Here is a 15,779-nt window from a genome sequence, read left to right as displayed (position 1 = left end):
CTTCATAGAGTATGTAGTAAAGTATTAGACTCTCACCAAATTACAAGCACTAATTATTGACAAAAGAAGATGTTTGGTGCTAATTGCTAGTCCCACGTCATCGTGAAAATGGTGGAAGAAAGGGTAAAATGGAAAGAGAAGAGAGAGAAATTGGGATTTGATTGGGATATGATCACAAACTATATAATTATATTTCAAATCATGTTTATTAATTTGACATAATGCATTTCAGTCCTCTATAAAATTTTCAGATTCACACTCCCCTCCTTTAAAAATAATCAAAAAACGAGACGATCCCTGAGAAAATATTGTTTTAGTTGCATTTTGCCCCCAAAACACAATTTATGGTGGGTAAGTTGCAACAAAAACAAGATTTTAAAGGAGCTATGTGCAGAGCAAATAATATTTTTCAGGCAACTTGCAAAATAATAGCGTTTTAAAGGAGTGATGTGTAAAAAAACACTCACTTCGATGAATACCCCATCGAAATCTTGATATTGGAGCAACTTGCAACAAAAATAACTTTTTGAGGAGATACAGTCACTTTTTTAATTTTGATGGGGGAAAGTGCAAAAATTGAAAATTTGTGGGGGTGAAATACAATTTGCTCTTATTAATAATAAGTTTTTCTCAGATATTGTTCTTGTTTTGGGCCACGTATGCTGTAATTGGGCTTTGTTTCCAATAGTAATTATATGTTTTAGTTCCGTCTTAAAAGAATTTGTCCAAAGTATAACGCCCAACACAAGAAGATCTTTTTGGACTAATAATATTCATCGGATTGGATAATTTTATTTATTTATGTTTTTATAAGTGCAAAAAGTAGTATTTGGATCAAAGGATCTTCTAAGGGAAAAAATTTAATCCAAAATAACAAATTCAATAACTTTGTTTGAGTGAGTCATTTCACAAATGATTAGAAATCTTTACCTTTTATTTTAATCTTTAATTTAAATAAATGGTAAAAAAGAAGTTAGTAACATGTTTGATGTATAGGAGCAATGTACTTTGTAAAACACAACCTGAAAAGTCTGTACTAATTCTTTTAACACGAGAGACTTTTTGACAATTCGAGATTACATGAATTTTTGTGTAGTTAACTTTTTATTTTAAGTTAGTTTTCCGATAATTATAGTCGGTTTCAAATCACTCTCAATTGGAGTGATTCTAAATTTATTTATTCAATTCATTCAACCTAAATGAGGCTCTTATTGTAAGACCAACGATGCAATGAAACATTCTAAATAAATAATTTATAGAAAAAAATTTCACTTACTCCCTTGTACTTAGTCTCGATATCACTTTATCTCATTCTATCTCGATTGTATCGATTTGCCCCCCTTACTTGAAAAATTGTCTCAATCTGGCCCTCACAATTAGTTTTCAGACATTTGACCTTAACACCATTAATTACAAAAAAAATTCATCCCTCCCAATTTAAATAATTATTAAAAAAAAAATTGTGGTTGACGTCGTGGTCTATGTTTTCTCGTTGTCGTGATTTTTTATTTTTTTTATTTTTACTTTTTGTATTTTAATAATTATTTTAAACTGGAGATGTGACGTTTTTGTAATTTCAGAGCTTAGATCAAACGGTGTTAAGGTCAAATGTCTGACAACGAACAACGATGGCCACTTTGATACAATTTTTCAAGTGCAGGGAAGCAAATCAATGCAATCGAGAGTAGAATGAGGTAAAGTGATACAAAACCAAAGTACAAGAGGGAAAGTGAAATTTATTCTAATTTTTAAGAATTTCAATTTAGAACTCCATTAATAACTATTTTTTTTTTTAAGAATTTTAATTTGCAAATAATCAAACTACTAGACAAAGATCAATATATACTAACTGCAATCACATCATATACCAATTAGATATTGAAATCAAGTCCAACATGGAATTAAAACACTTTAGTGAAAGAGTAATTAATATTGTTGTTTATGTCAATTTGTGTTCATATCTTATTGTCCTTCATGGTTTCAAACTTTCAGTGATACCGTTTGATTACACGCAACTTCTCACAATTATTTCATCTTTTTTGTTTTTTTCAACTTTTCTCAATAAAATTCTCTTGACATATGTTATCTCTATAATGTGGGTATAATTTGTTTTATATTAGGGGCCAACTTGAGTCTTGACTAATTCGAATATAATGATGTATGCACGTATAAGTGTGCAATTAGGGATGACAATCTGATCCACTTCGCCTTTAAAAAATAGTGGGTATTTCCCTTCATGAAAAATTATGGAGATTATTGCAAATTTTAAATTAGGCACGTGACGGGGACGAATTCTGTTATACCCACACCAATCCGTCCCGCATCCCCGCCCCATAGCTGCACCATGTTATTTTATTTTATTTTAATATATATATATATATATATATATATATATATATATATATATATATATATATATATATAATTGTATTATTATCATAAATTAATTTTTCATTTATATTATTTCCATGAAATTAATTTTACTTTTAATGTTTGTAACTTTTTTTCACAAGAATAATTTGTTTAATATATATTTATTGAAAATTTTGGCGGGGCGAGTACCTACATAATGTTCACATGGAGGGGGACGTGATATCTAAATGGGGTTATTACGGGGATTAGGATGGTGATTTTGAATCGGAGCAGGGATGGGGATTGCAACACCAGTCTCATCGTTATCCCTACGTGCAATTCAAATCGATCTTAACTTAACTACTCTCCCCAATTCTAAATAAAATCATTTTTTACCCTTGCATACGTATTAAGAATTTAAATAAATATTTCTTGATTTTAGAAGAAAAAAAAACACATTAAAAAGACTAAACAATATTGATCTTTTAATGAAATGATAGAGAAAATTAGTATTATAGTTGAATAAATATGGGTAAAACAGGGAAAATGTATTTAAAATGCAGTATTATAATTTTAAAGTGACAGTTATTGTGAAATAGGGGAGTATACTAATCTTATTTCGTGACACTTCATTTTTTTTTTTCAAAATCTATTGATAATTCACGGCATATTCTGTAAACAAAAGGAAAAAAAAATATAAAAACCAATTTGCTATAGTTTTCTCGAGTACAAATTAATTTTTACCAGTATGAAACTTAGCCTGTAGATATTTAATACAAGATAGAAATTATGTGGTACTGCTTCCAGCTTTTTTTCGGCAGGGGCGATAACGTTGGATACCCACTTGATGACAAAATCCAAATCTGACTTGCGTATGTATGATGATTCAAACAGATTTTGTCATAATAAATGTGCTGATTACAAGATTTTTTTTTTTTTTTTTTTTTCGTATTGTATCATTCTAAGTTATGCAAAATGCTGACGTCGTTGATTCCTTTCATGACGTGGATAAAATTGACTCGGCGCTTATGCGTCGGTTTATCGAAATTCCAATAATGCTTTCCGACCAATCGGGTAGATATGTATTTTACATAATATATATTAGGATAAATTATGGAAAACCCCCTAAACTTAGATTAAATTACAAATATCTTCCGAGGTTTGTTTCCATCTTACACCAACCCCTTTACAGTGTGACTTTTCACGATTTTTTATTTATTCCAAGGAATAAACTTTACACATTTTCATGTATTTTCTTTTATTTCTCATTTATTTAACAGAAGATATAATAGACTGTACACATTTTCTGCTAAAAAACTCGACCTACAGTTAATCAGAGGGGGATTTTGGTATATAATTATTTATACGGGTCGGTTTCAATAAGACATGTATCCCGATTTAAAGCCATCCGATTTTAAAAACTAGAACCCATTACCCGACTCATAATCGTTTAACTTACTCACATCCGCTCTAAAATGGTCGATTCTAGGTCTGAGACCCGACAAATCTGTACCCGACCATAGTATACTACCCCTATCCCCATAATAGATGGCTTTGAATTTATCAATGCAAAATTTATGAAATGAATCCATAAAAGCATCAAAGTAGTTTTGCAATGTTTACAACTTTCTACATGATTGCTACAATATATTGACAATTAATAATATTTTGATACAATAAAATTGAGATAAACTTGGACCATATTGTACAACCCTTCTCTCTATTCAATTTTCTTCAAATCTCATCACATGGTTTAATAATCCCTAACATAGTTTAATAAACTAATTAAACTACTCCTTTCTTAGGACCAATTTCCTCCAATGCCAAATCCATTTTGCTATCTCCAATACTCTTATACTTGTACCACTTCGCACAAACCAAAAAATACCCCAAATTCAACACTTCCAATCCAGCAACAAGGTAGTAAAAATAATCCAATCTCCCCTTATTGAGATCCTCAGCCAACCAATTACTCCCTTCGCCAACCCTACTAGCCCTATGAACAATGGAAATCAAGAAACTACTCAAATAATTCGACATCGCGAACCCGCAAAAAAAGAACGACCCTCCAAAGCTCCTCATATTCTCTGGGAACTGCTTGTAGTAGAACTCGACTTGCCCGATAACCGCAAACGCCTCCGAAAGTCCAGCCAATGCGAGCTGGGGGATCAACAAATTGCCCGACATGGACGAAATCGCCCCCCGACGCGCGACAAACCCTAAAGTCGGCCGCGTGAAGGCCAACGCCCTCCGATGATTCTCCACAACGGCCGAGACCACCATCGTTAGAATTGCGAATACGAATCCGATCCCGATCCTCTGCAGGATCGTGATCCCCTCGTCTCGCTTCGTGATCCGCCTGAGCACGGGGACCACGACCCTGTCGTAGAGCGGGATCCATATCGTGAGACTTATCATTGAGAAGACGTTGTAAGTCGCCGCGGGGATTTTGAAGTCGCCGCCCCACCGCCCTAGCCGCCGGTCGGTTTGCATGGCTTGAAACACTAAATACGTCTGCATTAAGCTTAAAACAATGAAGTACACGATTCCTGAAATCCATACCGGAATCACTCTTAGAACACACTTTATCTCCTCGACTTGTTGCACGCTTCGGAGCCTCCAAGGGTCTATTGCCGATCCGTCCGAGTTGATTTCGTCTTCCGGTGTCAGAATTGCCGCTTTATTAAGACACCTAAACGTCCGATTTTTCAAAAAAGATTGTCAAAAACCCTCTAACACAAAATTATTTTGCTATAAAAATATCATTAAAAAAAAATTACTAACCACATTTGATCAGTATAAGCAAGCTTCGAGTTAATCGAATCCTCGGGAAAGTGATTAAAAAGCGATACCGAAGGGTGTTCCGGTAAATTCAATTTTCTCTTCTTAAATGCAACAACTAACGTTTGGACCACACTTGTCAAGGGGCTGCCCTCCGGCAAAACCCGAACGTAAATTCTGGTCCCGACGAAGAAAAACGTGCACGACAAAAACATCAAGAAAGCAGGGATTCCTAATCCGATGGCCCAATTAATGCTCGATTGTACGTACACGATCACCGTTAACGAGAGCATCATGGCGAATGTGAATGTGAAGTAGTACCAATTGAAGAAACTATTGATTCCTCTTTTGCCTGCATCTGTGTTGGGATTGAATTGATCGGCGCCGAAGGCTAAATTGCACGGCCGAATTCCACTCGCGCCGATTATTAAAAACACGAAAGCGCTGAATAAAAATGTGAGTTGCCATGGTGAAGGTTCTGTGCAGATGCTATCTTCTTCTGATCCACATTTTTTAGGGTGTAGGTTTGGAAATGCTGCTGTCATTGTAAGCACAACCATCCCCTGAAATTCCACACACACAAAAAAAATAAACAAATTAAAAAATTAATTTCGAATATTTACAGTTTTGGAATAAAAATTTTAATTCTGAATTCTGAATATTAATTTTTTTTAACGGAATGGGAATACATATTAGATTCTGATCCCCGATACAATTTAATTTCGAAAATTCCGATTTGCTTTTTTTCTCTAGAAATTACATTTATAATATCAATATTATTATGTACTTTATATTATAGGTGTCTAAAAAAAAGAAAATTTCGAATTTTGATGGTTCCGATTAAAAAAATTCCCATTTTGGAACAATGTTTTTCATTCCAAATTCTGAAATACCCAAGTTTTCGGAACTCAATTAAAATTAGTTTTTTACTTTAAAAAAATTGGAATTTCTTTAAAAGTATTAATTATGATCTGATCCGTCCAATTTCTACCCCTAGTACATATACTATTTCATTTAATAGTTAGTTGCATGTCTTTAACTCTCGGTCGCATAGAACTTTATGCTAATGAAACTAACATATGCGATTCCAATTTATGATAATTCATTTATATACATGGGTTCGGAACGAAAAAAAATAGTTGAATAAAATTTTGCGGAACGACTGTAGTACCAGGAACGAGGATACGGAGGCGATTCCGAGAGTTTTGTATCGACCAATATACGTGTCAGAGAGGAAAGCGACGAGCAATGTTCCGAAGTTGCAAGTTCCGTTGAAGATATTGATAACATTTGTAGCTGTAATAGACTTCATATTGAAAACTGTTGTTAGGTAAACCAACAGATTTGATGATGTTCCAATTGTTCCAAGCTTCTCAAATGTCTCATTACCTGCAAATAAAACAATAAAAAGTAAGCATAAATTAAAACTATAGTTATTATATACAACGATGAGCTAGCGAAACGCCGAAAAGTACGACGGTTTGGAACGAAAAAAAGAAATGACGAAAAAATAGGAGTGGGATCCGATCGGAATATTTACGTACCGATAATAAAAGGCATGGCTTTGACTCCTCTGTAATTTGGTTCTTTTTTGGGGGCAATAATTTTGTTCTTCTCCATTGTTATGGCAAAGAAAAAGAACAAAGGTTATCTCTTTGTACCTAAAATGCTAGTGTGTGTTATGTGCTTTGGCTTGGCATTTGCCTATGGTTACAAGCTATATATATATATAAAAGATTTATGTCAATTTCAGAGGTTTCCAGGATTTCTGTGATTGCTTCTTTGATTATTGGAGAAATCATTTTTGACAACCTCATTTAATGCACTAAGAGATGATGTGAGGTTTTTCGGACAATAGTTAGTAGTGGAGTTTGTTCAATGTAAGACAAATTTTACTACTGAGTTACATCCTGGGATAAATAGATTACATGAAAAAGTTGCGTATACAGTGACGACACTTTTTGCCTAGTCATATGAAAATTAATGTTGTCACTCAAAATATTTTTTTTTTGTTTAAATAATTATCAATTGTGTGTAAATCAAATTGAAAAAAAAAAATACACATCTATAATTAAACTTTGTCTTGATTGCACAATATTATATTTTTGGAGGGCATTTGTTTTTAAATAAGACTAAAATGTTAAAGATGTGCATGATTAATGACACAACATACTGAAATAATAATTAGGTTTTTCTGCAAAACTCACCCTTGTGTAATTTTGTATTGGGATGGGAAGGCAGGTGGTGCGGCCGTGGTGGTGATGCGACGGCGGATGGCTCGATGGAAGAATTGGGTTGGGGGAGGAGATTATTAAAAATATGAAGGTTAATTTAGTCATTTCCTGTAAGTTAACTGGTAGTTTCGAAATAAGGGGCAGTGTGCTTTGTCAAAAATAATATAGGGGGCTATGCTAGTATTTTTAACTTGAGGATTTTTTTTAGCCATTCCGGGGGCTCTATGCAATTAGCTCATGATAATTATGACTTTTAAATAAACTAAAAAATGTTGTATTTAGTATCACTTTTCAATATTTAAGAAGTTAGAATTGGGTTGGGGGTATAAATTATCCGAGCTCGCCAAATTTTTCGAGCTCGAGCACGAGTCCGGTTGGAACTATAATATATGTTTGAAGTATAGAAAAATACCAAAAATGATTAAATGCTAACAAGATTTTTCTGCCTAGAGAAGTCTGCTTTCAGCCAGAAATAATTCAGGTTTATCCAATTATATTTATATATGTATATATAATTAGCTGTATTTATCTGTTTTCATTGTACAGACAAAATAAAGAAGAGGTGAATAATTAATGGTCCTAAGATTTTATAAGGGCATATGGCAAAAAGGCCCATCACATGGGACTTAAATGCATTTTAGCCCACAAAAAAACAGTCTCTCAATTAAGCCCATCCCCATGTCTTTAGTCTAAAATACCCTCAATAATATAATTCTTAACAATTCCACCCATTATGCTCTAACTTCCTTAATATTACACATTGACCCCGGATTTAAACAAATATATCACATTAACCCCCAAAACTTTTTTTTTTCAGAAAATAATTTTTTTTCTGAACTGTTTTTTTTCCGGCAAGATTCCGGCGTTGACCGCCGGAGACCGCCGGTCTCCGGCGTTGACTTTTTTTTTTTTTTGAAATTTTTTTTTTTTTTTTCCGGCCGTTCAACCACCGTTGACCGCCGGTCTCCGGCGTTGACTTTTTTTTTTTTTTTTTTTTTTTTTTTGAATTGTTTTTTCTTAGAAAAAAAATATTTTAATTAATATTACTGTCTTGACTACTAAATTACTGTCTCAGACAGTAATATTACTGTTTGAGACAGTAATATTATGAATATTATTTTTCCGAACAGTAATATTATTAATATTATTATCTAAGACAGTTAAATTACTGTTGGAGACAGTAATTTAACATCCAAGACAGTAATATTAATTTAAATAAATTTTTTTTAAGGAAAAAAATTAAAAAAAAAAAAAAGTCAATTAACAGTTAAGTTACTGTCTCCGACAGTTAAATAACTGCTGGAGACAGTAATTTAGCAACGAATACAGTAATATTAATTAAAAATATTTTTTTTAAGAATAAAAAAGTCAATTAACAGTTAAATTACTGTCTCCGATAGTTAAATAACTGCTGGAGACAGTAATTTAGCAACGAATACAGTAATATTAATTAAAAATTTTTTTTTTAAGAATAAAAAAGTCAATTAACAGTTAAATTACTGTCTCCGACAGTTAAATAACTGCTGGAGACAGTAATTTAGCAACGAATACAGTAATATTAATTAAAAATATTTTTTTAAGAATAAAAAAGTCAATTAACAGTTAAATTACTGTCTCCGACAGTTAAATAACTGCTGGAGACAGTAATTTAGCAACGAATACAGTAATATTAATTAAAATATTTTTGAAGAAAAAAAAAAAAAACAGTCGATTAACAGTTAAATTACTGTCTCCGACAGTTAAATAGCTGCCGGAGACAGTAATTTAACAGCCAAGACAGTAAAATTAATTAAAATATTTTTTTTAAGAAAAAAAAAAAAAAAAAAAAAAAAAGTCAACGCCGGAAACCCGGCGGTCAACGACCGTTGACCGACCGGAAAAAAATTTCAGGAAAACAAAATTCAAAAAACAAAAAAAAAAAAAAAAGTCAACGCCGGAATCTGGCCGGAAAAAAAATATTTCAGAAAAAAAATTATTTTCTGAAAAAAAAAAGTTTTGGGGGTTAATGTGATATATTTGTTAAAATCCGGGGTCAATGTGTAATATTAAAGAAGTTAGAGCATAATGGGTGGAATTGATACGAATTAGGGTTAAAATTGGGGTCAAAATTGAAATTTGGGTTAAAATTGGTTAATTGATGAAATTGGGCTAAATTGGGGTGTAAATCATGAAATTGGAGTTAAATTGGGTTTCAAATGAATTGGGGGTAATTTTGGTATATATAAAGGGATTTTCCTTATTTGCAAATAAGTTTGAATGGGGTGGATTTATTTGAAAGACAAAAAAGTTGGATGTCCCTATTTTAATTAAGTGCCCTTGTCATGGGCCTATTTGCCATTACCCCTTTTTATAAAATGATTAGTTAAATTGATTGAGTTCACATGGTTGTTCCACATTAGCCAACCTACGGAAAATTGAACTTCTCCACTATGTGAAAATTACGTCTGCGACTGCGTGAGTGTGTGTGCCACGTGTTTGTGCTTCATTGGTGCCATAACGAATAATTATTAATTTTGATTCTAAAATTTCCGCACAAACACACACAACCACGTAAAAATTGGTAAAATTTTATACTCCCTCCGTTCCATAATATCCATAATATTCATAATTTTGATTCTAAAATTTTCCATAATATCTGTCGCTTTGGAGAACTTTTTTTGTTTCATATTATCTGTCACTTTAAATTTACAACACTTCATTAATTACTTAATTTCCAATTTACACCCTTATTAACTATTTCCAATACTCTTTTTTCAGCTAATTTCTCTCTCTTATTAATTATAAAACAAGGTTATTTTAGTCTAAAAGCATACATTTTCTTAAAATCAAGACACATTTAATGAAATTCTTAATCTCTGTGTAAAGCTAGAAAACGACAATTAAAATGGAACGGAGGGAGTACTACGTGAAATGTACGTGCTTACGTGTCCGTGCTATATTGGTATCGCTTTTGTGAAAGTTACTATTGATACTATTTCCACGCACATGCACACACATGTGTTGTGTGCGTGTGAATTCATGAGAGGATGATAAATCATATTTATTTCTGACCAATTGGACCACATTTTGCGTCGACCAATCTAATTTTTTGTCTGACTTAATTAATTTGAATACATATATACCATTGAATTGAATCAAATTATTCCATGCAGTGCCAAAACTTTGTACAATTATTGTCGGTCTAAATCAAATAATTAAACCTATATTGTTTTCACCCTATATTGAGTAGTTTACCATGGTAAATAATACTTAATCATATGTGGTTATAAACTTTTACAGATGACCCCTATGTGCTCGTAATATCAGCATATAAAACCTCCTTTTGATTTATAGGGGTAGCTTCTGTTATTTTTCTCCGTCAAACTTAATCGCGTGTGTCAAACTTCAAAAGGTCACCTACAAAAATAAAAAATACTTTTGACGTTTGACAGCAGTTAAGTTGACCGAAAAAACTAGCGGAAGTTACCCCCATCAACCACGAAGGGGTTATGTGCTGATATTACAAGCACAAGGGGGTCATCTTTAAAAGCTTGTAACCACAAAGGGGGTCATGTGCTGATATTACAAGCACGGGAGGTCATCTTTAAAAGCTTGTAACCACAAAGGGGGTTAAGTGCTACTTACCCTAGTTTATATTGAAGATATTAATATTAAATAATACATTTCACTAGTAGTATTAGAAATATTAATATTAAATGATATGTTTCATTAAAAGCTTAAACTTTTAGTGAGATGGTCGTTTAATATGGTATCAGAGCCAGACCAAATAAAAGGTCCTGAGTTCAAATCCAACCGTCACTCATTTCAAATTTTTTAACTGTAAAAAGATATTGAATTCGAATCCCACCACCACTCAATTCAAATGTGTCAAGTGCAAAACTTTACATGTAATACGCCTGCAGTTGAGTGAAAACCGAAGATTAACTATACATTTAAACAGAATTCCTGCAAAATAACTAAAATATTAGGCGATATGTACCCGTTGTGGTTACATGTCGGTCTTAGAGTTTGAGAGACCTAAGGTGGAAACCAAAATTAGGCCCCCTAATATTAATGGATCCACTTTTAATTATTGGGTCTTTCGTATTTATGTTTTTTAAATAAAAAATTTGATGGCCTATTATTATATGAGTTTAAATTATCGGATCCAATGTTTCATTGGGTCATTTATTCCTATAACAACAAATTATATTTAAATTAGAAATTGAATTTTGTTGTGATATATCAGAAGTAGACTTCCGCACTAACTTTTGTATTGATGACTAATCTTCTAGTAATACGTCATACGTGTCAATACATAAGATAATTTTTATCTTCTTTGATGAGTATGCAGTGTAAAATTTGATGTATAAATAGATGACATTGGTAATGAGAAGTGATTACTTCCTTTATCAAGCTTAATCGATAGTTAATATATTTTTCTTTATAGCATTGTTCACCTTTCATAAACAAATCACATACTCTCTTTACTTTACTAATCACTCTATATGTGATTTAATTTATTATATATTTTATTCTATAACACATTATTAGTACGAGATTTTGCTCGATAGGGATTTGCTATTTTTGTATTCTTCTTTTTATTTTATTTTACGAAAATTCAGATTCTCGATCTATTGTCGAAAAGACAAACGAGAATGATTAGCGAATACTTCGGTATTTTATACGCTATCATTTCTCAAAGGATATGATGGATTCGTGTATATTAATCTATTGCTTATTTGTTGATTGAATTGCTGCTAAAATTATATTTGCAAGCTTGTTGATCCCAAGCAGTGCTATAAGCACGTGCTAATTTTAACAGATCTGTGGGCCGATTTAGAGGCCAAGAAATATAACTCCGAGTCTAAACTCGTTGAGACTAGAAAGCTGATTTAGAGGCTAAATCATAAATATATCTCCGAGCCTGAAGCTCGTTGAGTCAAGACGTGATAATATCCGTCAAAGGTCAATTTCCAAATATCTGAAAACAACTCCGAGCCTGAAGCTCGTAGAGTCATAGACGAGGTAAAATCCGTCAAAAGCCAACTTAGAGGCTATTGATCACAAGTCCAAATTTAAAGGGTTTTTGGGTTATTTAGTACCCACTGTATATAAATCTCTCTTGGAAAGTGTGATTCCCAAGATTGAGTTGATTTGAATAAACCCACATGTATATATCTCCCTTGGAGGATAAATACCCGAGGTCGAGCTGATTTTGATACACGTACATGAAAAACATGGACAAATATGACTATTGCCTACTCGATAGTGCAACTACACACTCAATATTCAATAATAAAATATATTTCTCGAGTGTGACTTTGTGCAAGGCACAAGTTAAAACCATAGCACGTTCCGCGGAAATAATAGATGGCTCCGGGAACGCAACAATTGTGTTGCCTAATGGTACCACTTTGCATATTGAAAATGCATTGATATCCGGTAGATCAAATAAGAATCTACTGAGTTTTAAAGATGTGAGACACAATGGGTATCATTTAGAGACATTGGTTGAAAATATCGTGGAGTGTCTATGCGTCATATCATATGTCATGGACAAAAGAATTGTTCATGAGAAGTTCGAAGCAACAGCTTCTGGACTGTATTGTGTCCAAATTCGAGCTTTCGAATCATACGCCACTATGCCATGGAAACTTGTTAATCCCGATATACACAGGTTACAGCATGATCGACTGGGTCACCCAGGAACGACTATGATGCGTAGGATTGATGCGTAGGATCGACTGGGTCACCCATGAACGACTATGATGCGTAGATGAATCTGTTGAGCCAGATATCGAAAAAGCGATATCAAATCCCGGGAATACCGAGAATCCCATAAGTCAATGAAATATGGGATAGAAATGAGATAATCATCGATAATATTTTTGCATTCTCGGTTGCACAAGAAATTATGTACGATAATTATGATAGTGAACCGCGTTGCATAATGGAATGCCGCCAAAGAAATGATTGGCCTAAGTGGGAGGAAGCAATAAAATCTGAATTGGCCTCCCTAGAAAAATGGAAAGTATTCGGGCAAATCGTTCAAACTCCGAATAATGTAAAGTTCGTTGGGTATAAATGAGTATTTGTCCGTAAGAGGAACGAGAACAATGAAATTGTAAGATATAAAGCCCGCCTTGTAGCTCAAGGTTTCTCCCAGCGGCCTGGGATTGATTATGATGAGACGTATTCACCAGTTATGGATACGATCACTTTCCGTTTTCTTATCAATATGGTCGTCCCATAGGGACTGGACCTGCGTCTAATGGACGTTGTAACGACCTACCTATATGGTTCACTAGATTCTGATATTAATATGAAAATTCCCGATGGATTTAAAATGCCATACTCTGGCGCTCCTCATGAGCTGCACTCAATCAAATTACATAGATCATTGTATGGTCTAAAGCAATCTGGTCGCATGTGGTATTATAGATTGAGTGAATACCTTATCAGGGAAGGTTATAAAAATGATCCTATTTGCCCATGCGTTTTTATTAAAAGACCAGAAACCGGATTTGCTATTACTGCGGTTTATGTAGATGACATGAACCTCATTGGCACTCCTGAAGAATTGTCCAATGCTGCTGAATATTTAAAGAAAGAGTTTGAGGTCAAGGACCTTGGAAAAACCAAACTCTGTCTTGGTATTGAGCTTGAGCATAAAAATAACGGCACACTTATACACCAATCTGCATATACTAAACGAGTGCTCAGAAAGTTTAATATGGAAAATTATAATTCATTGAGCACCCCTATGGTTGTGCGCAATTTAGATCCTCAAATGGATCCGTTCCGACCTAAAGAATTTAATGAAGAGATACTTGGCCCAGAAGTGCCGTATCTAAATGCTATCGGAGCGTTAATGTATCTAGCACAATGCACTCGACCTGATATCGCTTTTGCGGTAAATGTGCTTGCGCGATACAGCTCTAAGCCTACCCGGAGACACCGGAATGGTGTTAAACATATTTTTAGATATCTCCGTGGTACTGCAGATTTGGGATTATTTTATTCAAAGAATGCAACTAACCAAGGGTTAGTTGGTTATGCCGATGCGAGATATAGATCTGATCCGCACAAAGCTCGCTCACAAACTGGATATTTATTTTGTTATAATGGTGCAGGTATATCTTGGCGTTCTACCAAAGAGACATTGGTGGCCACCTCCTCAAATCATTCAGAAATAATAGCCCTTTATGAGGCAGGGAGAGAATGTGTTTGGCTACGATCCGTTATTTTCTATATACGAAATTTTTGCCAATTACATCCAGTTACAGACACGCCCACAATCATGTACGAAGACAATGCTGCCTGTATAGCGCAAACAAGGGGCGGATGCATAAAAGGTGATAGGACCAAACATATATCACCAAAGTTCTTCCACACACATGAGCTTCAGAAGAATGGAGAGATTGATGTTCGACAAGTTCGCTCATGCGACAATCTTGCTGATTTATTTACAAAGTCCTTACCGACTTCTACTTTTGAGAAGTTGGTATACGCAATTGGAATGAGAAGAGCCAGTGTGAAGCAAGATTGATGTCCCATTTTGGAAGCTATATGCTCATTTTAGGGGGAGCAATTAGTGCGCTGCACTCTTTTTCCCTTTTGACTGGTTTTGTCCCAATGGGTTTTCCAGCAAAGGTTTTTGATGAGACAACTTATGCACAGAACTAGATTTGAGACACTATAAATTAGTGCTACATCTAAGGGGGAGTGTTGTGATATATCAGAAGTAGACTTCCTCACTAAGTTTTCTATTGATGACTAATCTTCTAGTAATACGTGTCAATACATAAGATAATTTCTATCTTATTTGAATAGTATGCAGTGTAAAATTTAATGTATAAATAGATGACATTGGTAATGAGAAGTGATTACTTCCTTTATCAAGCTTAATCGATAGTCAATATATTTTTCTTTATAGCAGTGTTCACCTTTCATACACAAATCACATACTCTCTTTACTTTACTAATCACTCTATAGTCTATATGTGATTTAATTTATTATATATTTTATTCTATAACAAATTTCATATTGTACAAGAATTGTTTGCTTAACTTTCCTCTCTCTTTTCTTGAAAATTCTCTTATTCTTAAACATAACAATATTTTCATCGAATCAACCCTCATCAGGAGAGTTGGTATTTAACCTTTATCAATAGGGTAAAAGTCTAGGGTTCGAGCCCCCCTCCCCTACTTCCCCTTGTAATGGACTTGAATTTACTAAAAAAAAAAAAACAGCAACAATATTTTCATCGTTCTGCATACTCGATTTATCATTAAGGTTTAACCTAGGTGGTATTCGAATCTCCTCTACAGTGACGTTTGGTGGAAATTTCGAACTCAACTCTCTTTAAATGTGTGTTGTATAGTCGATTTAGTGGTAAAAGAACCAATTTCAATTCATCAAGGAAAAAA

The 15,779-nt window shown here is 33.6% G+C and overlaps 1 protein-coding gene across 1 annotated transcript; it reads right to left on the bottom strand.

Annotated features, from left to right (window-relative positions):
- Positions 1–3,926: 3,926 nt before the first annotated feature.
- LOC105972578 (protein NRT1/ PTR FAMILY 2.11) lies at positions 3,927–7,115 on the bottom strand. Its single transcript, XM_012997541.2, has 4 exons — positions 6,678–7,115; positions 6,305–6,522; positions 5,137–5,696; positions 3,927–5,044 (listed from the first exon to the last, which is right to left on the bottom strand). The coding sequence occupies exons 1-4, from the start codon at positions 6,751–6,753 to the stop codon at positions 4,138–4,140; spliced, it is 1,761 nt and encodes a 586-aa protein (XP_012852995.2). The 5' UTR covers positions 6,754–7,115; the 3' UTR covers positions 3,927–4,137.
- Between the last annotated feature and the right edge of the window lie 8,664 nt (positions 7,116–15,779).

Source organism: Erythranthe guttata, chromosome 4 (assembly GCF_056151865.1).
Source record: "Erythranthe guttata isolate IM_541 chromosome 4, IM_541, whole genome shotgun sequence".
Taxonomy (NCBI): Eukaryota; Viridiplantae; Streptophyta; class Magnoliopsida; order Lamiales; family Phrymaceae; genus Erythranthe; species Erythranthe guttata.
Note: the sequence above shows the minus strand (reverse complement) of the source record. Positions and strands in the feature narration are given on the sequence as shown.